The sequence below is a fragment of the Colletotrichum fructicola genome, assembly GCF_000319635.2.
Source record: "Colletotrichum fructicola Nara gc5 chromosome Unknown KSG_Nara_v1_contig07, whole genome shotgun sequence".
Classification (NCBI taxonomy): Eukaryota; Fungi; Ascomycota; class Sordariomycetes; order Glomerellales; family Glomerellaceae; genus Colletotrichum; species Colletotrichum fructicola.
The window spans coordinates 1,757,349-1,779,564 of NW_027094057.1; the positions used below are offsets into that span (position 1 = coordinate 1,757,349).

At 54.3% G+C, this 22,216-nt stretch overlaps 6 protein-coding genes across 6 annotated transcripts; 4 read left to right on the plus strand and 2 right to left on the minus strand.

The window, feature by feature from the left end:
* Positions 1–2,681: 2,681 nt before the first annotated feature.
* On the plus strand, positions 2,682–4,616 carry lpl (Lysophospholipase; the record flags this gene model as incomplete). Its single annotated transcript, XM_032031030.1, has 1 exon — positions 2,682–4,616. One exon carries the CDS (start codon positions 2,682–2,684, stop codon positions 4,614–4,616), a length of 1,935 nt encoding a protein of 644 aa, XP_031889821.1.
* A 732-nt stretch (positions 4,617–5,348) lies between these two features.
* CGGC5_v012196 (uncharacterized protein) lies at positions 5,349–7,252 on the minus strand (the record flags this gene model as incomplete). The annotated part of the gene is made up of 4 exons (XM_032031032.2): positions 5,349–5,943; positions 5,991–6,628; positions 6,710–6,806; positions 6,894–7,252. 4 exons carry the CDS (start codon positions 7,250–7,252, stop codon positions 5,349–5,351), a joined length of 1,689 nt encoding a protein of 562 aa, XP_031889823.2.
* A 9,644-nt stretch (positions 7,253–16,896) lies between these two features.
* CGGC5_v012197 (uncharacterized protein) lies at positions 16,897–17,730 on the plus strand (the record flags this gene model as incomplete). The annotated part of the gene is made up of 1 exon (XM_032031035.1): positions 16,897–17,730. The coding sequence occupies one exon, from the start codon at positions 16,897–16,899 to the stop codon at positions 17,728–17,730; it is 834 nt and encodes a 277-aa protein (XP_031889577.1).
* A 405-nt stretch (positions 17,731–18,135) lies between these two features.
* Positions 18,136–19,061, plus strand: ppk34 (Serine/threonine-protein kinase ppk34; the record flags this gene model as incomplete). The annotated part of the gene is made up of 3 exons (XM_032031036.1): positions 18,136–18,189; positions 18,260–18,373; positions 18,435–19,061. 3 exons carry the CDS (start codon positions 18,136–18,138, stop codon positions 19,059–19,061), a joined length of 795 nt encoding a protein of 264 aa, XP_031889580.1.
* An 821-nt stretch (positions 19,062–19,882) lies between these two features.
* On the plus strand, positions 19,883–20,188 carry CGGC5_v012199 (uncharacterized protein; the record flags this gene model as incomplete). Its single annotated transcript, XM_032031037.1, has 2 exons — positions 19,883–20,124; positions 20,185–20,188. 2 exons carry the CDS (start codon positions 19,883–19,885, stop codon positions 20,186–20,188), a joined length of 246 nt encoding a protein of 81 aa, XP_031889579.1.
* Positions 20,189–20,346: 158 nt separating this feature from the next.
* Positions 20,347–21,926, minus strand: apdG-0 (Acyl-CoA dehydrogenase apdG; the record flags this gene model as incomplete). The annotated part of the gene is made up of 5 exons (XM_032031038.1): positions 20,347–20,480; positions 20,544–20,802; positions 20,872–21,304; positions 21,380–21,543; positions 21,606–21,926. 5 exons carry the CDS (start codon positions 21,924–21,926, stop codon positions 20,347–20,349), a joined length of 1,311 nt encoding a protein of 436 aa, XP_031889716.1.
* Between the last annotated feature and the right edge of the window lie 290 nt (positions 21,927–22,216).

Below are 22,216 nucleotides of genomic sequence, written 5' to 3' on the forward strand. Positions count from 1 at the left end.
ATTTCTTCAACAACAGAGTTTCCACAGACTCTTCTCGACCGCGCTGAAACACGTCTCAATCGATCGCACCAGCATCTCACACGACTCTCTTCCCATGTCCAGCCCCCAGGAAGACAAATTGCGCTCAAATTGAGCACGAGAAGCAAGGCGTCCCCCCGCACTCGACCTACCTTATTCGAGGGGCCTGCTTACCCCTACCAACAAGGCACACCCTAGCCGCAGTAACGCAGGCATACTCATCGCCCACCACCCAACACCTCGCCCAGCAGACGCATCTTCTGACGGCATCGGCCCTAAAGCTAAACCTCCGATGGTAGCTGGCTCGGGATCGACCCGTCAATTGGGTCGCCCGCGGGAGGCTCATGCAGGCGACAGGGCGAGGCGAGGGTGCGAAAGTGTGGTCACCACCATCCCCTCTCCAGTAGTAGAGCACGCCTGCATCTACCGCAGTACCTGCACGCGCTTGACAACTCTGTTCGGGCGAGATCCAACGACGTGTGTTGCTGACTGCATTTCAAATATGACCATCAGCCTCTAAATCTGGTCATACAGCTCAACTCGGTTGCTGACACAGTGATCCAATGGCTGTGAGCTTGCTCTTCGAGTAATCGACCAACCACCAGCAACCCAAGTCAATCAGTCTCGCTGCTGCGGCACACACCGTCACCAGCTTCGCGGATGGCGCAGGCAACAGACGAAAACGCCCAGCCCCGCCAGCTCCGTTGTCCCGCAGATCGATTCCAGGCACCGCTCTTGGCCCTGCTGTGTCGAACGAATGTCTCGTCTTATCCAACACATCCACCCGTCCATCGCTGCGACGCTGCAAAGGGCACGAATACGGGTACGCGCCGAGGTAAGAAAGAGAGACAGCGTTGGAACAGGTTCGAAAACTGCGGGCAGCACGGCTCGGCGCCTGTCACACCTGTCCGGATCAGGGAATGACACCTGAAGGCGGAACTCTGTTGGACGTTCTCTCCGTTGCATCGATGCGAAGAGAACGAGAGACGAGAGACAGAAAAGACACGGACAGGCACGAGCACAAGGACACCCAGCCTCACCAACGTTCCGTCTCATAAAACGCCGCACCCGAGACCGTGGAACCCCGTCGCTGTCCAGCTGGTCCATCACCAAGCACCGTCTTCAGGTTCGGCGCTTGACCTCATCGCGCCCACCAGAGCCGCCCAGTAGAGGTGACCTCTTGTTTCCTTTTCGGATGCTAATTTCTTACACTGTTGTCTCCTTGCATCATCCGGACCCAACACGCCGTCGGCTTTAAATGCGTCTCTTCACCTTGATTTCCCCTTCGTCTGAAATGCCTCAGCTTGCCGTTCATTCCGCGTATTGCCACGAGTCCGAACTTAGTTTCCTCCACTTGACCGCTCTACCAGGCCGCCTTTCCCGTGGACCTTCGTTTTTGCTCGTCTTTTGGCGCCGTATCGAAAACGATATTACCGAGGAAGCCTTATCCCCCCGTGCTGCATACGTACGAATAAGGGACCTGTTCACAAAGATCCTCGCCTCACATCGTCACTACTAGACCCTGCCGACCCGGGAGATCCGGGATCTTTTTCTCATTCGCTCGCAGAGCCACAATTCCGCGTACCCCATCCATCTCATCCTCTCCCCTTCAGCTGCCCAGAAAACGCCCAGCACGGCAGCACAGGCTTTTTACGAGCTGTTCATCTCCCGTCCCTCATTCGCCTGTTCGCACATGAAACCTCTCTCGCCGTACTTGAAGGGTCGAATCACTTAATCGCCCTCTGGGAGGAGTAAACTCCACTGCCCACTGTCGCGTGAGGTGCCTGGTTGCCCTGCAGCCGCAGTTGCATTTCTGTCCACCCCGTCACACATTGGGTCTCACTCTCTCTATTTCTCGCTTGACGGCCAGCAATAAGAGAATCAAGGACCCTGGTGATCACTTTGAACTAAACCTCTCTATTTTAACCTCCTCCAACTTCATCAGTCATTCCCTCTCGAGTCTGAGTGTCATTTGAGCTTAAAATCTCATCTTAGCCCGCTCATCCATCGGAGTTTTGACAACTCATCAAAGCACCCACTCAACATCCACACACCACAAGGAACACCACAGTAACTCACTCACACACACCCAAACGGACCTTCGGCCCCGATCAAATCGCATCGTTCGCCCGCGCGAGAGAAAGCAACCAAGCATAGGCCAGCATAGGGTCATCTCGTCTCTTCTCGGCTTCAGAAGGCAAACCCAACCCAGAGCTTGCACCTGCCGCTCCCTCGCACTCCGACAAGGAAGACCGCACGAGCTTCAATCTCATCTACATTCGACGTCATACCGACCGACACCAAAAATCAAAAACCTTCTCCTTAGCGCGACGGGTCCGTGGAAGGATCCGAAGGGTCACAATCCCCGTCCATCGAAGCCGTCCGCACCGCACTGCCGCTGCACCATGCGCCTAGGGGGTGACAACTATTGAAATCTATTATTACTGCTGAACATCTCCATCTTTCTTCTACCCAATTCTCGCTGCCTTCGATCCTTCTTCTTCCTTCTGCAGGGGCCTTCACTTGCCTTATTTCACATCAACCTCTTTTCACTTTGTCTTTTCTTTCAGCTCTCACACGGACGCTCACTCATCACCCGTCCTCGAAAACCCAAAGATACCCCCCTCCCACCAGGCGCGAATCATCTCACACACTCACCAAAAATGTTGCTCCCATCCCTGCTGGCTCTGACAGCCACAGCAGCGGCTCTCGATCCCGCCAAGCCAATGGCAGCCGGCCTCGCCTTCGGCGCCGTCGACCCCCGCGCCCTCCCGGACTCGCCCTCCGGCGGCTACGCCCCGGCCATCGTCGACTGCCCGTCCGCCCGTCCCACAATCCGCTCCGCCGCAACCCTCTCACCAAACGAGACATCATGGCTGCCCCTCCGCCGCAACGCAACCGTAGAACCCATGCTAGACTTCCTCACCCGCGCAAACATCCCCAACTTTGACGCCCAGTCCTACATCTCCCGCGTCCGCTCCTCGCCCTCCCAGCTGCCCAACGTTGCCCTCGCCGTCTCCGGAGGCGGCTACCGCGCCCTCATGAACGGCGCAGGCTTCCTCGCTGCCGCCGACTCCCGCACCCCCAACTCCACCGCCGCCGGCGGCATCGGCGGCCTCCTCCAGTCTGCCACCTACCTCGCCGGCCTCTCCGGCGGCGGCTGGCTCGTCGGCTCCCTCTACTCCAACAACTTCTCCTCCGTAGTCGACCTGCAGCGCGGCTCCCAGGGCTCCTCCGTCTGGAAGTTCGACCGCTCCATCTTCCAGGGCCCCAAGGAGTCCGGCATCTCTATCCTCAACACTGCCGACTACTGGGCCACCGTCGCCAAGCAGGTCGACAGCAAGGACAAGGGCTTCGAGGTCTCCATTACCGACTACTGGGGCCGCGCCCTCTCGTACCAGCTCATCAACGCCACCGACGGCGGGCCCTCGTACACCTTCTCCTCCATCGCCGACACCCCCGACTTCCAGTCCGGCGCCCAGCCCTTCCCCATCCTCGTTGCCGACGGCCGCGCCCCCGGCGAGCGCATCATCTCCCTCAACGCCACCGTCTACGAGTTCAACCCCTTCGAGCTCGGCACCTGGGACCCCACCGCCTTCGGCTTCGCGCCCCTCGAGTTCCTCGCCTCCAACTTTTCCGGCGGCGCCGTCCCCGCCAACGGCTCCTGCGTCCGCGGCTTCGACCAGGCCGGCTTCGTCATGGGCACCTCCTCCTCCCTCTTCAACCAGTTCATGCTCCAGAATCTCACCTCCACCGGCATCCCCGACTTCATCCAGTCCGCCCTCACCTCTATTCTCAACGCCCTCGACAAGGACAATAACGACATCGCCCAATACGTCCCCAACCCCTTCTTCGGCTGGAACCCCTCCACCAACGTCAACGCCAAGGAGTCCCAGCTCTCCCTCGTCGACGGCGGCGAGGACCTTCAGAACATCCCCCTCCATCCGCTCATCCAGCCCGAGCGCGCCGTCGACGTAATCTTCGCCGTCGACTCCTCCGCCGACACGAACTTCAACTGGCCCAACGGCACCGCCCTCCGCGCCTCCTACGACCGTGTCGCCGAGCCCATCGCAAACGGCACCCTCTTCCCGCCCGTCCCGGACGCCAACACCTTCATCAACCTCGGCCTCAACAAGCGGCCGACCTTCTTCGGCTGCAACGCCTCCAACTTCACCCTCTCCGCAAACCAGCGCGTGCCCCCGCTGCTCGTCTACCTCCCCAACGCGCCCTACGTCGCCCACTCCAACGTCTCCACCTTCGACCCTTCCTACAAGACCTCCCAGCGCGACGCCATCATCCAGAACGGCTACGACTCCGCCACCCAGGGCAACGCCACCCTCGACTCCGAGTGGCCCCGCTGCGTCGCCTGCGCGATGCTCTCGCGCAGCATGGCGCGCAACAGGGAGACCGTCCCGGACGCGTGCGCCAAGTGCTTCACAAAGTACTGCTGGAACGGCACCCTCGACACCCGCGATGCGAGCTACGAGCCCGGCTTCATCATCGGCAACGTCGAGACCAACAGTCCTGCCGCCAAGGCGAGCGGCAGCTTCTGGGCTGGTTTGGTTAGTGCTGCTGCGGCCATGATTTTGGCTATCTGAGAGACGTGAACGTTTGGAAAAACAACTTTCTTTTTTTGATACCACAACCTTTTCGTGTATGAAACTTTTGCGTCACAGGCAACCTCCGTTGAATGGAGTTAGGACGCTTAGAAACTGGAACGGCCGTCACCAGCGTTACATCACGAACCACATCATGACAGACAGGAAGGGAAAAAATGGAGACGAGAGGAAGAGAGAAGTGCGGTCTTTAAAGCGAGTTGGGGGATATCCACTAATGCAAAGCTTCTTTCATGACAGGAAAAGACCATGCATCTTGACGCCGTGAATGCCAACGTGACACCACCCTGTATGCTTCCCAAGTCCCCCGTATCCGTTTGCACTCCTCGCTTGCGAGACAAACACTTCAAAGCAAAAATGTGACATGATGTATGATTCGTTGGCTTTCCCCTCCGGCGTATTTGTACACTCTTCGTCCGCTCCACCTCTCGAGCGGGTGGTGATGCCGTGTCATGATATAGTCATTACGCATAATAGCTGCCAATAGTCGGGTAAGAGCGCGAAGTCGAGGTGAGCGAGGATAGGCGGCAAAGGTGCCGGAGAGACGCAGCTGAAGGCGATGAAACTTCCCATCTTCTCAAGTGCACCGACCCCCACTGCCCGCCTCAGTGGTCATTATAGCCAAGACCAACCGCCTCGTAAACGTATGAAGCGACAGCAAAAGTTGCCTAGCGAGCAGTGCCTTTCCAAAGGTCTGTCACTGCTGTCGGTAGACTACCTCGCCGGTCGGTAAGGACCGTCAACCCTCACATCCTTGATACCATCTGGCATCATTCTCAACCACTCGGTCCAATTATCAACATCAATAGGGTCATCTCCGATCCGAATCGACAGAACGAGTTGCTGACCCTCTGTGCCGAAGGGCAGACTCGACCTCATAGGGCCGATGTTGAGCGGAGCCAGGAGAATCGACGGCAAACGGGCATTACCAGACATTTGCATGTGGAGAGGCGAGGGAAAGCTCGTGATGGTCTCCTTCTCCGGATTTCTGTCCTGGACAAGGGACGGGTAGTTCGAAAGCAGCTTTGAGTGAAGTTCGGCTGCCGAGAATGGGTTCGCATACCGTTGGGAAGCACGCGTCTTCAAGTGCTCAGTGAGAACTTTGGTGAAAGTGCAACGATCGAGAGCATCGAAATGTTCCTCGGACACTGCCGCAGCGATCAACTCTAAGACACCTTGTTGACGGTGCATCTTGGAGGATGGGAAGAACGCGGCATCCATGATGATTAGGGTATCTGAGCAGGCCTCTTCCAAAACCTGTTGGATGCCGCTCCACCGGATTGTCTCTGCCTTTTCCACATCCTTGGAGCTGGAGGTTGTTGGCAATCACTCAAGACCCGCACACAGGAAACTCACCTGGCAAGAACCATCTCCCGGTTGCCATCCAGGTATGAATGGCCGTTGTAATAGACAATCTTTAAGACATCGCGCTGGTCGCGATCTTCCACAAAGTCTGTAATCTTCCGTGAAAGCCATCTCCATGGGTTTTTGCAAGCCTCGGATGAAGACGGAATAGGAGAGATTGAAAACGTATATCGGTAGTACTGATCGAGGACTTCGCTAAGCTCTTTGACCGAGCTTCCGACACTGAGATCAGGGTCATCCTGCCAGTACAGCAGCAACGCCTGCGCACTGGAGTAGCGACTACGGCTGGGGGTGGAGAGAATCCTCGAAACGTTAGTCTGTAAGTCAGACTTCAGGCTTTCGATGCCTGGGAGCATCGGCGGCTTGTCCAGGCGCGGTCCGGACGGCAACGGCGTGCGGATGCGAGATTCACTCAGTCGGTGCTGTCCTGGCGGCGTCGGCGAGTCGATTTCCATCATATCCTGTGCGTCCTGAGGGTACATCGGCTTCACACTGTTTATGAGAGGCGCAGGGCTAAGGGGCCGTTGAGCAGACAGAGAAGGAGCAATGTCCTGAATGGTAGGGCTGTGAGACCTGTGATACTTTCGGACGGCATCCTCCCAGGTCATGTTGTGATGGCTGGGATGACACTTAAAGAGCACGGTTTTGTCAGCAGGGAAGAGCAACTCGATGTACACGATATGAGAGTGAAGAGCAGTAAAACAACTTACAGCAACTCTCCTGCGGCGGCAGTCATTACACGCGCCGAGCTTTCTAATGAGGGCGGCTTTCTCTCTCTGTTGCTGGGACAAAGGACCGGTTCGCCTCCTGCTCGCGCGGACCCGGTTAGAGACGTCGGAGCCATCCTTGACATGGAATATGGATGTTAAGTTAGGAGAGGTGTCGGCACTGTACGATGTGTTGTTTGTTTCCGCGGACATGTTGCTAGCAGCAGAGGCCGCGGTAGCCTGAGTTGAGATGGACGAGTTGGTGTCCTTCCTCAATGGAGGAGAGGCCGACTGGCCTGGGGTCGGCGGAGGGAGTTGAGGTTGCTGCTGCTGAGGAGTAGTCTGCTGCTGAGCCTGCTGCTGTTGAGGCGGCGGCGGCGAGGGCTGCGGTTGCGGCTGCGGCTGCGGTTGTTGTTGCGCCGGAGTCTGTGCCGACTGGGGCAATTCATGTTGCGACATTGAAGGCGATGCGGTTTGGGGTCTGTTTCCAGACTCCTCACTGCCGTTCTTCGGAGGCGCTTCTACCAGACTCGGAGCCGGATGCATGCTTGCCAAATGTGTTTTCTTGTCCCTTTGTCACAGCAGCAACTACCCTCGACCCATTCTCGGTGTGCGGTGGTTGCGGCGTAGGAGCGTGTGGCGGATAAAAAAAAGAAATTAAGAAGACGACGGGGTGGCAAGAGAAGTAAATCCCCGGCGCGGCTCTCTATCCCACTCAGCCAGAGCGAGTAGTCCTGTTTCCTCTCTCTCTCTCACGCGGCTTTTCTTTGTGCCCTGTGAATCGATGTCGGGCAGATTGTGTGATGTGCCCCACCGAGATTCACCGACGCGAGGTCGCGAGCAGAGAAAAAGTGAGGGGTAAAAGAAACGGGTCCTGGGAGGCGGGGAGCAACCCAACAGAGACTGAATGCGCCGAGGCCGTGGGAGGGCAATTGAGGGCCAGAAACCAAGGGGAGTGCACCGCAGTGACCGTGGAAGTTAAAGATAGACAAGATGGGAATTTGGTTTCGGTGGAAGGCCGTCTCAATTCGATCTTCAGGTGTGTGAAGGTGGGAGGAAGAGGGCCGAGGCCAAGGACCGCGAATAAAAAATAAGGTCGGTCGGTCAGGATTTAAGGGTAGGTATGTAGGTACCGCAGGTACGAAGATGGTTAGGTGAGGAAGGTAAGGTATCCGTCCAGTAGGTAAGGTAGGTACTGCCCCGGGATGTACAGCACAGAGGACCGGGACGTGCACCGAGTACCGGAGAGGGAAAGAGCGAACGAAGCACAGGCCAGCCAACCACGGTGAAGGAGGCAAGGAAGGCAGGAGCGACCCTGGCCAGGTAAGGTACCAAGTAGTAAGGTAAGGTAAGGTAGGTAGGTCCCGTCTTTCTGTCGCTTGCTCTTTCTTTCTCTAGGAGAAATGGAGAAAGTATCCGCGTAAGGTACGTGAGTGAGGATTATCGTACGCCAGAAAGGTAACTAGCTGAGAGTGTTCCCACCGGCAAGTAGGTAGACCGTAGTAGTGATGGCGAGGAGCAAAGGCCCGGAAGATAGGTACTTCGGGCCAGGTACCGGTCAGCCCAGGCCGGGACGGGGACGGAGACGAGGGTGACGACGGGGGCGCGAATTGGGTGTGGTCACAGCACTTCTTGGGTGGTAGTGAGAGACACAGACACGGACAAGGAAGATGGATGTCGGGTCGGTAAAAAGGTGAACCTCTCACGCTGGGGCAATGGACGACGGGAGCAACAGGTGGGAGGGAAACAGAGACAAAAGACTGTGAGTGAGAGTGAGGGTGAGAGGTGAAGGCAGGGGTCTGGGTTGTTTGTGTATCCTGGGTTCTGGGTTCTTGGGTCTGGGTTTCTGACTGAGATGCTGATGATTCGACGGAAGTGTCCAGAGATGGCGACTTTATGGAGCGGGTCTGCGTCGTGTCTTGGACTAATCCGCCGTTGTCGGGTCCTGTTGCTTTCCTTGACTTTCTGTCAGACTTTTGTGTCTTTCGTCTCTCGTGGCTCGGAAAAGCGTTGGTGTTGTTTCTGCGACTACTGCGATGCTCGTTGCTTATTACTGTCGTCGAGCTTGCTGAGACCAAGGGCCAGACAGATTCCCCGCAGAGTCCCTGGTCCTCGTGCTTTCACTCTGCGGTTGCAGGGCAGACAGTTGGGTTGTGATCCAATGGATTGTGGGTATCGGAATGGGGACGGGGACTTGGACTCCTCTTCCCAGCATTGCGTCTGTTAGTCCTTTCGTCCTTTCTTCTTCACGTAAGGTTTTCCTCACCTTGAGTCTCTGGGCTTCTTCCCTGCTCAGGCTGGACAGCAAACAGATGCTTCTAAGTTCCAAGAGGCATGATGCAATGTGAGTTGTGCAATAAGGGCCGGGACTTTGACTGGCTTACTGATGTTCATGAAGAGGAGGTAATGATACCGACACTCGCGATGAAAAAGCAACTGGATAGAGAGAGGGAGCAACAGCCTAGAAGTCTTTGGGCAAGGAAGAGGTTGCAAGGTTACACGACCCAGCCCGAGAAGCAGCCCGGCCCAGCCCAAGGCAATGCACTACACTTTAACCTAGCCAATCCACCTGCACCGTTTTCAGAACGAATTTGCCGTTGGGGGATACTTTGTATGTACGAGAGACACCACGGTCAACTAAGGTAAGGTAGGTAAGGTAAGGCAAGGTAAGAAGGCATGGGATCGAGGTGCCCAAGAGCAACTGCAAAGGGAAGCCGCACCCGCCCGTTGCCGCGGCCGAGGGCGCAGCTGCACCTGCGATTGACGACCCGAGTATCTCGAGTACATGCTGCCGCTGCTGCATTGCCTTCCTTCTCACTTCCTCTCTCTTTCTTCCTTTCTTTCTTCCTCTTGTCAGGCCCAGCGGAGCGCTTGACCCGGCACCGTTTAAATTTTTTTAACCCTTGGAGGGGAAGGAGGGGAAAAAAGAAGCGGCTTGGGCAGGAGGAAAGGGTCTAGGGTGGCCGGTCGTGATTGTTTAGTGGTCACCTTCCCTCATCCACAATCCACACTCACGCGCCATTCTGCAAAAGGTGGGAAGGTGCAAGGTGAGTTGAGTGGGATAACCACGGTCCACGGGCTGCACCTGCTCGCTGCGCTGCGCTGCACCGGGCGGGGTCTCCTACCTAGGTAAGCTAGGGTAGGCAGGTACCTCCTTCCACCTTCCACTGCACCTGAAGTCGGGTGTCTTCCTTTCATGGCACGAGGGCAGTGGAGGCGACCATGTACACCGTGCTGCTCTTCTGCAGGGAAGTGACTTCTATCGACGGTGAAGCGTCGCGTTTGGCAGGTGAGAAGTCAGAACTCACCAGGACCGATCCTGACTTTTGGCGGCATTCCTTGCCGGTAGACCGCCGCTATTCCTCCGACCTTCTTACTTTTTGTTTTCTTGGTTCAACATGGTAAGGTATGCTTCGGCGTTTTCTGTTTCCTCTCGTCTCGTCTCGTCCTGTGTCTTTTCCCCTTCCTCCCCGCGATCCACTTCAGATCTTAACGAGATGCTTGAATCGAGCAAAGAATTATGGGGTTTCGGGTTACCTTCGACTGGTTCGCTCGGTTCAGCTTGAACATGTAACGGTGGCCCCCAAGTTCTCATGGGTCAAGGCCGGCCTGTCACCTACTTGTTATGAAGCTGCATGGGATGGATCGGAACAAGCAGGCCTCGCTTGGGAACTGACAGAGACAAGCAGCCATGGCGGCATCCGGATGGTTCTCTTATTAGAGGAGGACATAACTCGGCAATGGACGAGAGCGAGAGCGACTTGCTCCGAGAGATGCGAAGCGATGCGCATAATGTCGACAGGTGTTTCGGGCACTCTCGCAGATGGGACGCCTGATGCCAGCGGCACCTACCTATCAAGTACATTACACCAACGACAAGACGTCAATCTCATGGAGTCGCATCATATCAGCTTGACGGACACGGCCCGGCCGATGATCTTCAACAACATGCAAAGATGCCAATGGGCACACGCTCACCGACCAGAGATGGTGTGTACGTCTGATCTCGGTGTCTCGGCTGAGGAGCATTTAGGCATTGCCCGTCCCTTGGCATGTGCGGGTTTGTCAATTTGTCCACCTACGGAGAAGTGTGGGAGGCCCGAAGAGCTATGCGATCCGTCCAAGCCATCGTTTGGATCCTCGACGTTGCGGGCAAGCCCAACTTCCATCCCGTGCCGTGCCTCTTGGACACAGCGGAGTGCGACTGGCAGGGCCACTTCGTGACAACCGGCGAGGAGAGGAAAGAAAAAAACAAGCGCCTCTGACGATGCAAAAAGCCCTGGCCTGCGTCTTGCATCTGCCTGCCTCCATGTCCTGGTCCATCAAGGCCAGCAAGGGCAGGAAGCTCATGTCATGCGCACCACGTGGACCCTCTCCGGTCCCTGCCCCCGACTCCTGCCTCCCAATTGTCTGTGTCTCGCTCAGCAGATTTGCTCTCCGCTGCGTGTGCTGCGCTGCAACTCAACTGCACTGCGCTGTGCTGGCTGCATCATGCCTCCTCATCTCATGGATTCACACAACGCGTCCTTTTTCAGCACTCAAAACAGCCAGCCATCGTCCCGCCCGCCCGCTTCCCACGGCTCCGCCCACCGAGCATCAGGATCGGGTAGCTGAGTCGTTCACCTCGAGGCCCAAAAGCCCAATGAATGTCGCGACTGGTAACTGGAAACAATCGGGGACCGTCAACTCGGACCCCACCGCCAGAGAGCCAATCGTCTGGTTTGGCTTCTAATTATCCGCACCTTAGTCGGACATCAACGGCCCAACATCGTCAACAGATCACACTCTGCACTTACAACCTCGCTCTTAAGGAATCGATGTTTCCGCTCAACCACCACTCATTGGTTGCTCCAACTCAATTTTATCTCACCCAAGTCTAACAAACTGCAATCTCGGGCCTCAATGTGGCCTCCACACCTTGCCGTCTCCGAACTCACCACTCACCTCTGACCTCGCTCACCTCCATCCATCCAATATGCGTACCGACCGTTGCAGACTTTGAGCTGGCCACAACCACCTTCCTTGCCGCCCCACGAACAAACATCAGAAGCCTGCGACCATTCATTCATTCAACCATCCATCCATCATCCATTCCAGCCAATCGCACCTTGACCTCACCGGGACATACCGCCAGCCTCACCGCAACTCTCCATCCGATAGGTCTCCGCTCAACCCCCCACACTAGCACCTGAACGTTTTCTTTCTCTCACCCCGGTTCACGAATCAACCGGCGTGTCTCAATCCCGCTACCTCTGCAATTCCCCTCGAGCGAGACGAGTTACGCAGCATTCTGCTGCAGGCTTTTTTAGACAGCATGCCAGGTCTTGCTGCTCACTTACCCACGCGATGCAACGGTCCAAACATGCCATGCCATGCCCTGGCCGGGTCTAGTCTGGCCTGCTGTCGACAAGGGTTACGGATGAAGACCCCATCGTTCGTCCCGTCGCACATCTCGATTCCCGACAGAGTGCCACCGGCTTGACAGCGGTAACAAGGCAGTTTTCCCGATGACTAGCAAACCGTCATGTCATGCCGTGGCTATGCTTCTGACTCTTGGAAACCTAGCTACGAGCGTTGCAACTCCAGTCGACCCATTGTCGAAGGAGGGACATCAACACCACCCCAGCACGCGAGTCTCCACTCACTCGGAATGTCTGTATTTGTCCTTCCAGGCTCTCTCTCCCGCCGAGTCGGCCGGCCTTACACCGTCGCTATGTGTCTATGATTAGCGGCATATGCACGACAGACATGCGCGAGACTGGTGGGATTCGCGCTTGAGATAGCCGTCGCGCCGTCTGTTTCTGTCGCCCTGCATGGCATGTGCAGGACAACAACATCGACATCGACATCCGAACCTCTCTCTGCCGCAGATGCTCTCAACCGCTGCATTCAACTCAGCGAGCCAGCCCTGCCTGAGACGCGTGCCGATGATCACAACAAGCCCCCCAACATGTCATCAACGTCTGACTAAACGCCCGTCAATCGAGCGTCGGCTTTCCGTCCATCCTTCCACGACAGTTGGAGAGCCAAAAAAAAAGAGGTGGCGGGTATGGATAACGGATGCCACATCTCTCCTTGTCGGGACCCGGTGAACCTAAGGGTCCCCACCCTTCCGGGCTCATCACTTGTCTCGGTCTGCATTCCTCCGGCCACTGACGATGCGGCCAGCGACGGATCAGCGACCCTCACTGGCCGCGCTTCCCCATCACCGAACAGTGAGGAAAATGGGGGAAAAGTCTCAAATCCCGCGCGCGGTGAAGGGAACCGCAGGATGGGAAGTGTGTGATGGCACTCCACCTCAAGCTTGTGGATTGGCCAGCCTCCGATATCGCACTTTTCCGCTTTTGGTCAGGTCCGGGAACCTCCCGCCGACCGAAGCCGCTTCAGCGAGGTGTGACAATGTCTAATGGTGGGGGACGGCACCGCGGGCGCGAACGGTCTCTGCTTCGGTCGTCGCCCGGCGTCAAGACGAGCTGTTGGACCAGCCCTTCAGCCTCAGTCACCTGAGCACACCTCGATTCTGCCTTCCCGTCCCGGGTGGTGAGACAACCTTCGGCAAGTAGCTGGAGGTGCGGGTTGCAGATGGCAGTGCGTGTCTTTGTGGTCGGTGTGGAGTGTTGCACGGAATCTGGACCGACGGTCGGTGAGTGATCTTAGGTTTGAGGCTCAAACTCACCTGACCGGTCACTCAACAACTCCAACGAGTAGTCTCTGTTGGCTTTACCTTGTGTTACCGATGGTGCAGCGCCATTTGAAGTCACAAGGATGGTGATCGGCTGCTTGTGATAGTGTCCATCATCCCGAAACGCCACCCTATACTGCTTGTGGCGGGAGCTAGAGAACCCTCCGATGCAAGGAAGGACTGACATCCACCTTCGCCTGAGTGTAGGATGAGATGGCAGGTTCTAAACGATGTTCAAAAGACACTACTCAAGCGAGAAACGCACGCTACATGATGTGAACATGCTGACGGGTCACCAAAGTCTGGAACCTTTCTGAAGAGACGTTCGTTCTAGCTTACGTCGTCATCTCGTCATCTACACGACACATGAGTCAAGTTCGATTCCGGCTCTCAGGTGATTCTTGTATCTCCCATAACCTCGCTGTCTATTCTCACACAACGGCTAAAATTTGGGCGGTGTCACAAGTCTCTGCAATTGCGGCTGTGATGTATTTGTGTTTTTCCAATGAGTTCGTTAGCCATCTCTTGATTCATTCGATGAAGTGGAAGAGTGCGAAAGAAGGTGCCCCGGACTTATTTGGGCCATTTCATTACTGCGCCAAAAACCCTTGTCGACTTCTGCGCCTGTGCTCCGGGACGTATCTCACTCCCCGTGTCGTCCTCTTTCATCACTGGTATGTATCCTCTTGACATTCTCGCGCGTATTCGTTTCATTCACCACAAAGTGACTCTTACACAATCGTAACCACCTTACTACATCGGCAAAGGACGCTGCGAGCACTCGCTTTGCATCTGCCTCGAGGTTCTCAAATACACGGGAGTTTGAGAAACATCGAATTTGTCCTCGCTGGCTGTGACTGTTGAAGAGTTGTAGGATGTTATATTTCCCGCATGCCCCAAGCTTGCATCCAAACGCGGGACTCATCTTTCTGTTACGGGGTTAAGGGCCCACGGCGTCTAACACCGCTCACCCACATTCATCGTGGTTGACGAGTTTTCACTGCTTCACAACCGCTTCTCGGTTGAGATATTTATTTTTCGGTTGGATGCGGATCCAAGTGACTACGACCAGGCATCGGAGTATTTAATCATCGTAAGTACTTTCTCCTCCGAAGTTTTCTGCAATCAAAAGCAGTGTTGCACTCGTTTGCCAGGTAAGGTCCAGGCCCACGCAGGTATTATGCAAGAACCTAGCCTCCTGAAACCAATGTTTACCACCTACCTCGCTTTTCCTACCTTACGCCGGGATCTGTTTCTTTTCTGTTGTCGTTCTTGTATTATGTGTGGTGCGAATAAGGCCAGGAATGAGAAGCAACGCCGCGGCTCAGGTGTGAGGCCGTCATTTCATCTATTTCAACCGCTTACTCGCTCCACGATCAAGTTCTTTGATCAGGTCCATTAAGTCAATGTTGGGTTCATAGAACGAACTGTGTCTTGTTCTCTATCATTGTCAGAAGCTTAAGAAGTCTTTTCTTTTATGCTGCTGCAAGCCTGCCGCATGTTCGCCGCCTACCATACATCCCACTACCTGAATGCAATGCTGAATCTTTGGTATTCCATGTTCGGCAATGGAATGTGGTGTCAAGCTCCCACAATTCATTGAATTGCTGGGGCCTGAACAGGGCATGTAAAGGCTCTTGTGGACTGTATCACGTATTCGATCGTCTGCAGTTGCTACAGCGCATACCATTGAAGATGAGCCAGCTACATTCTCCTGGATCTCTTTAGTCATGTAACTGCCATTGCTGAGAGATCTGAGCAGGATTGGTAGGGTAGGGTCGAAGGGGAAATTTGGTCCTCGAAATCGCAATGCTGTACAATCCACCTGTCCTTAAATCTTCTCATGGCGCCCTCTTCATCTCGGCGTCTATGTATCTGATACCGACTTTCTGGGCATCAGTCTTGCGTTTCCTTTCGTCCCTCTGAAGCCACAGCTCACAACTTTCACACGGCTCTTTCCCCCTATTTAAAGCTGGGATGATGTATCAATCTCATTGGAAGCCGCAAATAGCGCATGCGGTGCACAGGATCGCCTGTGGGCTGAACTCGACCAGCTTGGCTGTGCTTACGCCAGAGAGCGCAAGATTACAGTAGATGGAAGATGCTGTCTTCGAGCCTCGTCCACGCACATTCCACCGTTGTCCTTTCCGTATTTGGGCTGTTTAAGCTTGGAAATGCACTGAAGACGAAGCCTCTTCGGTCTTGGTATCCTGTGCCCCTTTTCAGACCGCCTTGGCAGTGGCTTTCCCGCCCGTATAGGAGATTTGAAAATATCAAACAAGTTGGCGCATACGCCATTTGCCGGGGAAGAATTAAAATGCGCAGCGAACCCTTTCAAGTAGACAGTGTGCCATGCTTGCATTAGTCTGGGGCTGGCGGGGATTCACCGATCAGACAGCACGTCAAAGGCAGGGGTGAACTAAACGAAACGTACCTACTTACCCATCACTGGCTTCATAACATTCGTGAGTCTGGCTAACGGCATGGCCAAACAGTCTATAAAATTATTTTTGCGTCTACCAGAGCGAAGGTGAGAGCAATGCGATACATTGAGATTCCTCAGGGTTGCAATGTCGATCACGGTTTGTCCAGGCCACCGGAAAGAAGCATTCGTCGAATTGAAGAGCCACCACAACAAGTAAGCAAATGAAGTGATACGCTATCTTTTTTTAATTATTCAGTCGAGGATACTTGAGAGGGGCGAGAGACCGACAACGACCACGAGGGTGCGTGGTCTCGGCCAAAGTAAATGCATCAAATCACGGCCGTCAAGGCATGACATTTCACCCAACCGCAGTAAAACGTCGCTAAGCACAAACATTCTAAGCACGCCACCAAACGCATGCCCAATTGCGTAGTGTCATCAGTGCCCAGTAGCATGACAACAAATTTATACCCAGGAGCTAAATCATAATCTTGCAGTTGGGTTTCTTAGCATTATTTCGTACAAGTGGGTTAGGTTCCAAATGATGGACAGCGAGGATAATTTTGATGTCGTCTGGAACTCTCTCCCAGAATTTGTTTCTGCGTCCTTCGAATCCTCCGCCGTCAATATCAGCCATCATTGCTATTGAGGCCATGTCATCTTCCTCCCAAACTCAACTGTGCGAGTGAAGGGTGGTGGTGAGATATCTCGGACTGCCTAATTCGGAAAGTGGCGCAGGCTCGTGTTAGTGTTGGATTCTTCGGACTTTTGTGGCTGTTAGATGTTAAATAAGAGGCGCAGTCAGGGATGACCGGTTGTTCTATATTTCACCGTCGCAATTGCTTATTTGCGAGACTGACGTCATTTGCGATTGTCTGGTCGTTTCACAGCCCCTTGAGCTGGGTTAGCCGCCAAGATGAGCCACGCTTGGAGGAATCCCGCGTGACCAGTGTGCTGACTCTGTGCTCCAGCTCATAAACAGCGCCCCGCCCAATACTGCGATCCCATGCGATAACCTCACGCAACCGACTCTTCGACAACAACACTCAACGCCGAGCACACAATATTACGAATTCCGTCGAAATGGACAGTCTCAAAGGCAAGGGCCGTCTGAGCGACAACCCGCCTCCCTACTCCCAAGACAACGAGGAAATACCGACATATCAAGCACCCGGCACTGGCTTCGAAAACCCGCCTTCCGACTCAAAACCGCCTCTGAATTCGCTGGTCAAATTCCCCCCATCTTTGCAATGTTACCTTGACAAGCAGGAAGGCTTCTACTACCTCGGTCCCATATCATCAGAAGAACGCCTCTTCGCATTCTCCGCTAGCGCAAGACTCCAAACCACCATGCAACCCCTCCATCTCCACAACGGGCCGAGCGAGAGAGACCCCATCATCGTCAGGATGACACAGAAGAATCCCCGCTCGGTCAGCTTCGAAGCCACAATCACCCTCCACGATCCATCGGACCCGCACACCATTGTCGAGGAGATTTCCTACGAAAAGCCAGTGAACTCGCGGTCCAGCTCGGTGTTTGCCTCGTGCCTTGCCTTCCGGATCAAGGTTGGCAAAGAGGGCAGAGAAGAGGAGTTCCAGTGGAGGCGCTCGAGTGGGAACGAGGTCAAGGAGCTCGCGCGGCATTCTATCGGAGGCAAGCTGGTGAGGATGTCCGGGCCCAGGGCTGGTGCTGGAGGCAGCAGAAAGGCGCGCGAGCAGGGCTTCTCGGGCGACGGGAATGAAGTTGTTGCCGTCTTGGCACCGAGGTCGAATATCGGGATCGCGAACGGACTGAAGTTCAAGTTTATGGGCACAGGGTTGACGGGGGATCTGGGGGAGAAATGGGAGAGTGTGGCTGTCATTACCGGGTTCTGGTTGTTCGGGATTTCTCGCGCGCGAGAGAAGGATAGCGTGTGACACGGATAATCTCTTTTAGATTCATAGATACCCAATTTGTATGGTCTGAATATAGCTCGTTCATTTATGACAAGCGTCTGCGGTTCGCTGATCGGAGAGCCTCACCACATACCCAGTTGATGCGCCGTTCCCCGGAACGGAGATGGTCCACTTTGGTCCGAAGAGGGCGGGGGCCGCCATTGGCTCCGGCGTGAGTCACCCGTCCATGCAGGCTGGGTTTAACGGCAAGTTTGAGTCGCAATCGTGCAGAGTCTAGTGCGTATTTGGAAGGTTGCCTGAACTCGTCTTTTCATAGTCACTATTCAGTTTTCAAACCTTCTCCCATTCATTCTTACGACACAGAAGCAATCAGCGTTTATCCTTTTTTGCCATCCAGGCTAAATCTCAAACGTGCTCGTAGGTTCAATGGAGCCAAAAGAACGACCCGTAGCTGAACCCACCTTGGCAAACGAGGTACCAGTGAGTTTCCCCAAACTTCGCGTGATCGCCCATACCTTTACCTTAAACTTCAGTGACTGAGACCCGCCAGAGGAAACCGAGGCTATGCAAGGTATTCGTTGAGCAGTTCCAACCTCAAAAAGACCCTCGGGCTCTCCAACATTGGGAGCGGGAAGTAGAGGCTCTCAGACATGTGGGCACCCATGTAAGTTCTCTGAAATCTTACAATAGAGTGAAGTTCAGAGAGTGCTCACCATCTCTTATAGGCCAACATTGTCCAAATTACACACTCTGATGCGGTATCTCTCACGATAACTCTACGGTGGGCAGCGGGTCACAGTCTCGATCACTTCATCAAGTCGGACACCAGACAATGCACACTCACACGTGATGACGCAAGGTTGTTGTGGAAGCAGATGTCAAGTGCCCTCGCGTACACCCACTCAAAATCGATCACTCATGACGACGTCAAGCCGCACAACATTGTATGGGACGAGCAGCTCAAGCATGCAGTCCTCATCGACTTCGGCGCTGCACTAGTCAATCCTGAGAGCTTACCGGAGGGCGGCTGGACGCCTTCCGACACCCCGTCATACGCGCCCCCAGAGTTCTTCGAGAAGAAGAAGTGCCAAGCTGGCGATGTGTGGGCGTTGGGCGTGACGATGCTGTTTGCTTTTGGGGATGTTCCCCTGCCTGACGGGTCATGGTTTCTACCGCATGTTTTTGAGAACGAAGACGTCAAAGACGAGATGATGCAGTGGCTTTCGAGAATAGAGAGTATGGGAAAGTCTTTGGATCATGCAGGCGACGGATCATTGCTGGCTCAAATGTTGCATTGGAGTCCAGAACAAAGGATCAGTAGTGACGATCTTGTACGGCATCTTGAGGCTTGATTTTCATGGATTCAGAATGCCTTCTTCCGATGGCTGGTGCCATGGAACAAGATCGGTCTTTCTGAAGGCACGCCCGTGTAGAATGTATTCGATATTTGATTCTTCGCGTAAACTCATGAGGTCTTTTGCATGTTAATTTCAACCGAGAACAGGAATAATAAAATAACACGCCGATGGTAGAACAGCTCTTTACGATCAGCTGAAAGCGCCGCGCACATTCGTATTATGAGACCGTTGTCCATATATGTTGCTTTTTTCGGTGTAGACAACACCTGGCTTGAAGCCCAGAACTACAGTTGAGCCATGGGTTTCGATGCAGCCATAATGATTCCAACGAAGTCAGATGAAGTTTTGTCGCCGATAGACCGGTAGCGTTCCACCTGACAGTCCATGAATCAGGCTGTCGCGTTTTGTGGAAGTATCCGAGTGTGCGAGTTCATCGGGACGGTGCACAGCCTGTTTGTCGGGTGAAAAGGGCCGCTGGACTACTCCGTACATATTTAAATCAAACTCATGCGAAACTCTAATAAGTGGTAACGTATATCTGCTCATATCTGATCAACAAGATTGTGAGCGACGGGACTTTGAATTGCATGGCGATCCGGGGTCGCCGGAGGAGGCGTTGAACTTTCGTTGCAATTTCTTTTTTTTTGCAGTTTCACATATCCGCAATCTTCTCTACCATGGGCTTTCTGGTATATAATCTGCAGGAAACCCCAGACCTCAAAAGCAATCTTGATAGTCACCACGAGTACCCACTTTCAATCTTCTGAAGTTCTGCCAAAATACCACCATCCACTTAGTACTCGGCAACCGACATCATGCTCCTCACCACTTTGAAGACCACCCTTCTGGCCGCCGTGGCCATCGGACTAGTCAATGCCCAGAACCCGGGCTCGTCTTGCGCTAAGCTCGGCGACTACACGTGCTCAGGTGTCAACTCGTTGGAGTGCAAGATGGGATCTGAGGGCAAGTTGATTTGGAACCTGGAGGGCAACTGCCCAGCGAACCAGATTTGTTTTATCAACGGAGATGGCAACTTTGATTGCAAGAACCCCAAGGCGTAAGTACAATGATCTACATTGACATTACTAGATGCTTGAAGCTGACTTGTACATGCCAGATGAATAACTTCAACAAGTTGAGCACCGAAGTGCCGATCGCATGTTGGGAGAAACAAAAGGAGTTTAAGCGCAATTGCATTGAGTCAAGTTGGTTTATAGAGAATGGATAGATTCACACGTATGTATCACTGTGCGTATTTATGAATGTACAAAAAGATATTCTACAGCTTGGACCTCTTCTTCTCCGTCTCGGTCTCTGCAAGGAACCTCTTGGTCAACTGGCGAATAGCCAGATCAAGCAACACATCCTCGCTTCCACCAGGAATCCGCGCGCCCGGAACTTCACGGTAGATCTCTGAACGTCATAATTAGAGTCACTTTTACCAAAAACAATTTGGACTTGAACGTGGTGACTTACTTTCTGCAATCTCTCCTTTTCCAGTGCGCGTGTACCCGTTGCCTCCGAACAGCAAAACGGCGCATCTTGCACACTCATCCAGTACAATTCCAGCATTGGCTTTGCACAAGGAGGTCAAGCCGCCAAGTTCCTCGTCTGCAGTCTTCTTGGGCATCTTTGACAGCTGATAGGCAAATGATTCGACCCAAGCAGACTGCGATTCGAGCAATGCCCCGCATTTCGCCAGGCGATGGCGCACGACTGGCTGGTCAATAAGTGGCTTTCCGAATGGCCTATCAGTACGATCCTTGAACAAGTCTGAGTAAGAAGATCAGTCACAGTCACTCACCTTTCCGAATGCTTCACGTTGAAGAACATACGCAAATGCCGAGCTCAGCGCTACCCTGGCCTGCCTCGTCACGCCCACCGAGATGAACATGCGTTCATGATTGAAGTTGTGCATGATGTACTTCATGCCTTCGTTCTCACGGCCGATAAGATTCTCTTTCGGTACGCGGACGTCGGACAGCTCGATAAATGAGGTGCCCGCGATGATCTGCCCAGAGACCTTGAGACGTCTTCTGGACACCCCGGGCTGGTCCAGAGGCACCACTAAGAGCGAAATTCCCTTGGCCCCTGAGCCGTCGCCACCAGTTCGGACTGCCAAAGTTGCATAGTCCGCCATCACACCGTTGGTAATCCATTTTTTGGTTCCGTTTATGATGTATTCGTTACCTTGAAGCTCAGCGGTAGTAGTGATGTTTGCGACGTCTGACCCGGCGCTGAAATGGTTGAAGAAAGACGTCAGCCTCTTTTCGTGAGAGCTAGTGTGGTTGTGCCACGAAAGCTCAACTTACTCTGGCTCAGTAATTGCAATACAAGTCCTCTTCCGTCCAAGCAAAAGCTCGGGAAGGAACCTTTCTTGCAACTTGCTATCACCATAGTGCAGCAAAGGTGGGATCCCAAAAGCAACGCCGGTAGTGATAGATCCTCCGGGACCAGCCAGGCCGGATCGGCTCATCTACGGAATGACGCGGTTAGTCGTGCGCGGGACCTCGGTATATGTGACGACACCATTCGTACCTCATCAGAGTAGATCATCGTGTGCAAGTAATCCCATTCCTCGATCGGCACCTGGCCGGGCATGTGGGTAACTCCCAGCTTTCGCAGCCACTCTACGGGTAAGGGCGCCGGCAGGGCCGGGAGAAGGAAGTTGCCATCGGCGAACGTCTTGAATACGTTGGGCGGCACTTCCTCAGATGTTTCCCATTCAAGCGCATCTTTGTTCAAGTTTTCGTCGATGAACTTGCGACACGCGACTTGGAACCTCTTATGTGAGTCGTTGAAGTAGGGTGAGGGTAGGCCTCTGAGCCACGGCGGGTCTGCGAAGGGAACGCGAGACATCGCTGGTTAAGGCAATCTTGCGGATCGAGTAACGGCAATAAGAGAGCAGCGCGAGGATTATTCCGAATCTTTCGATGCAATGTTGCGACAGTACAGAGAATGTTGCTCAGGCAGAGTCGTGCATCTAGTACGTTGTCTCAACCACCTCGGCAGGAAGTGCGGGGCTCTTTCACCCCGGCCAAGACCGAGGTCGGTAAGCCGGTCCATACTGCGACCCACTTTCCTTTTCCGTCCCCGTTCCGGTTCAAACACAGCTCCGTGCTGTGAACGCACCTGATAGGTATTGACAG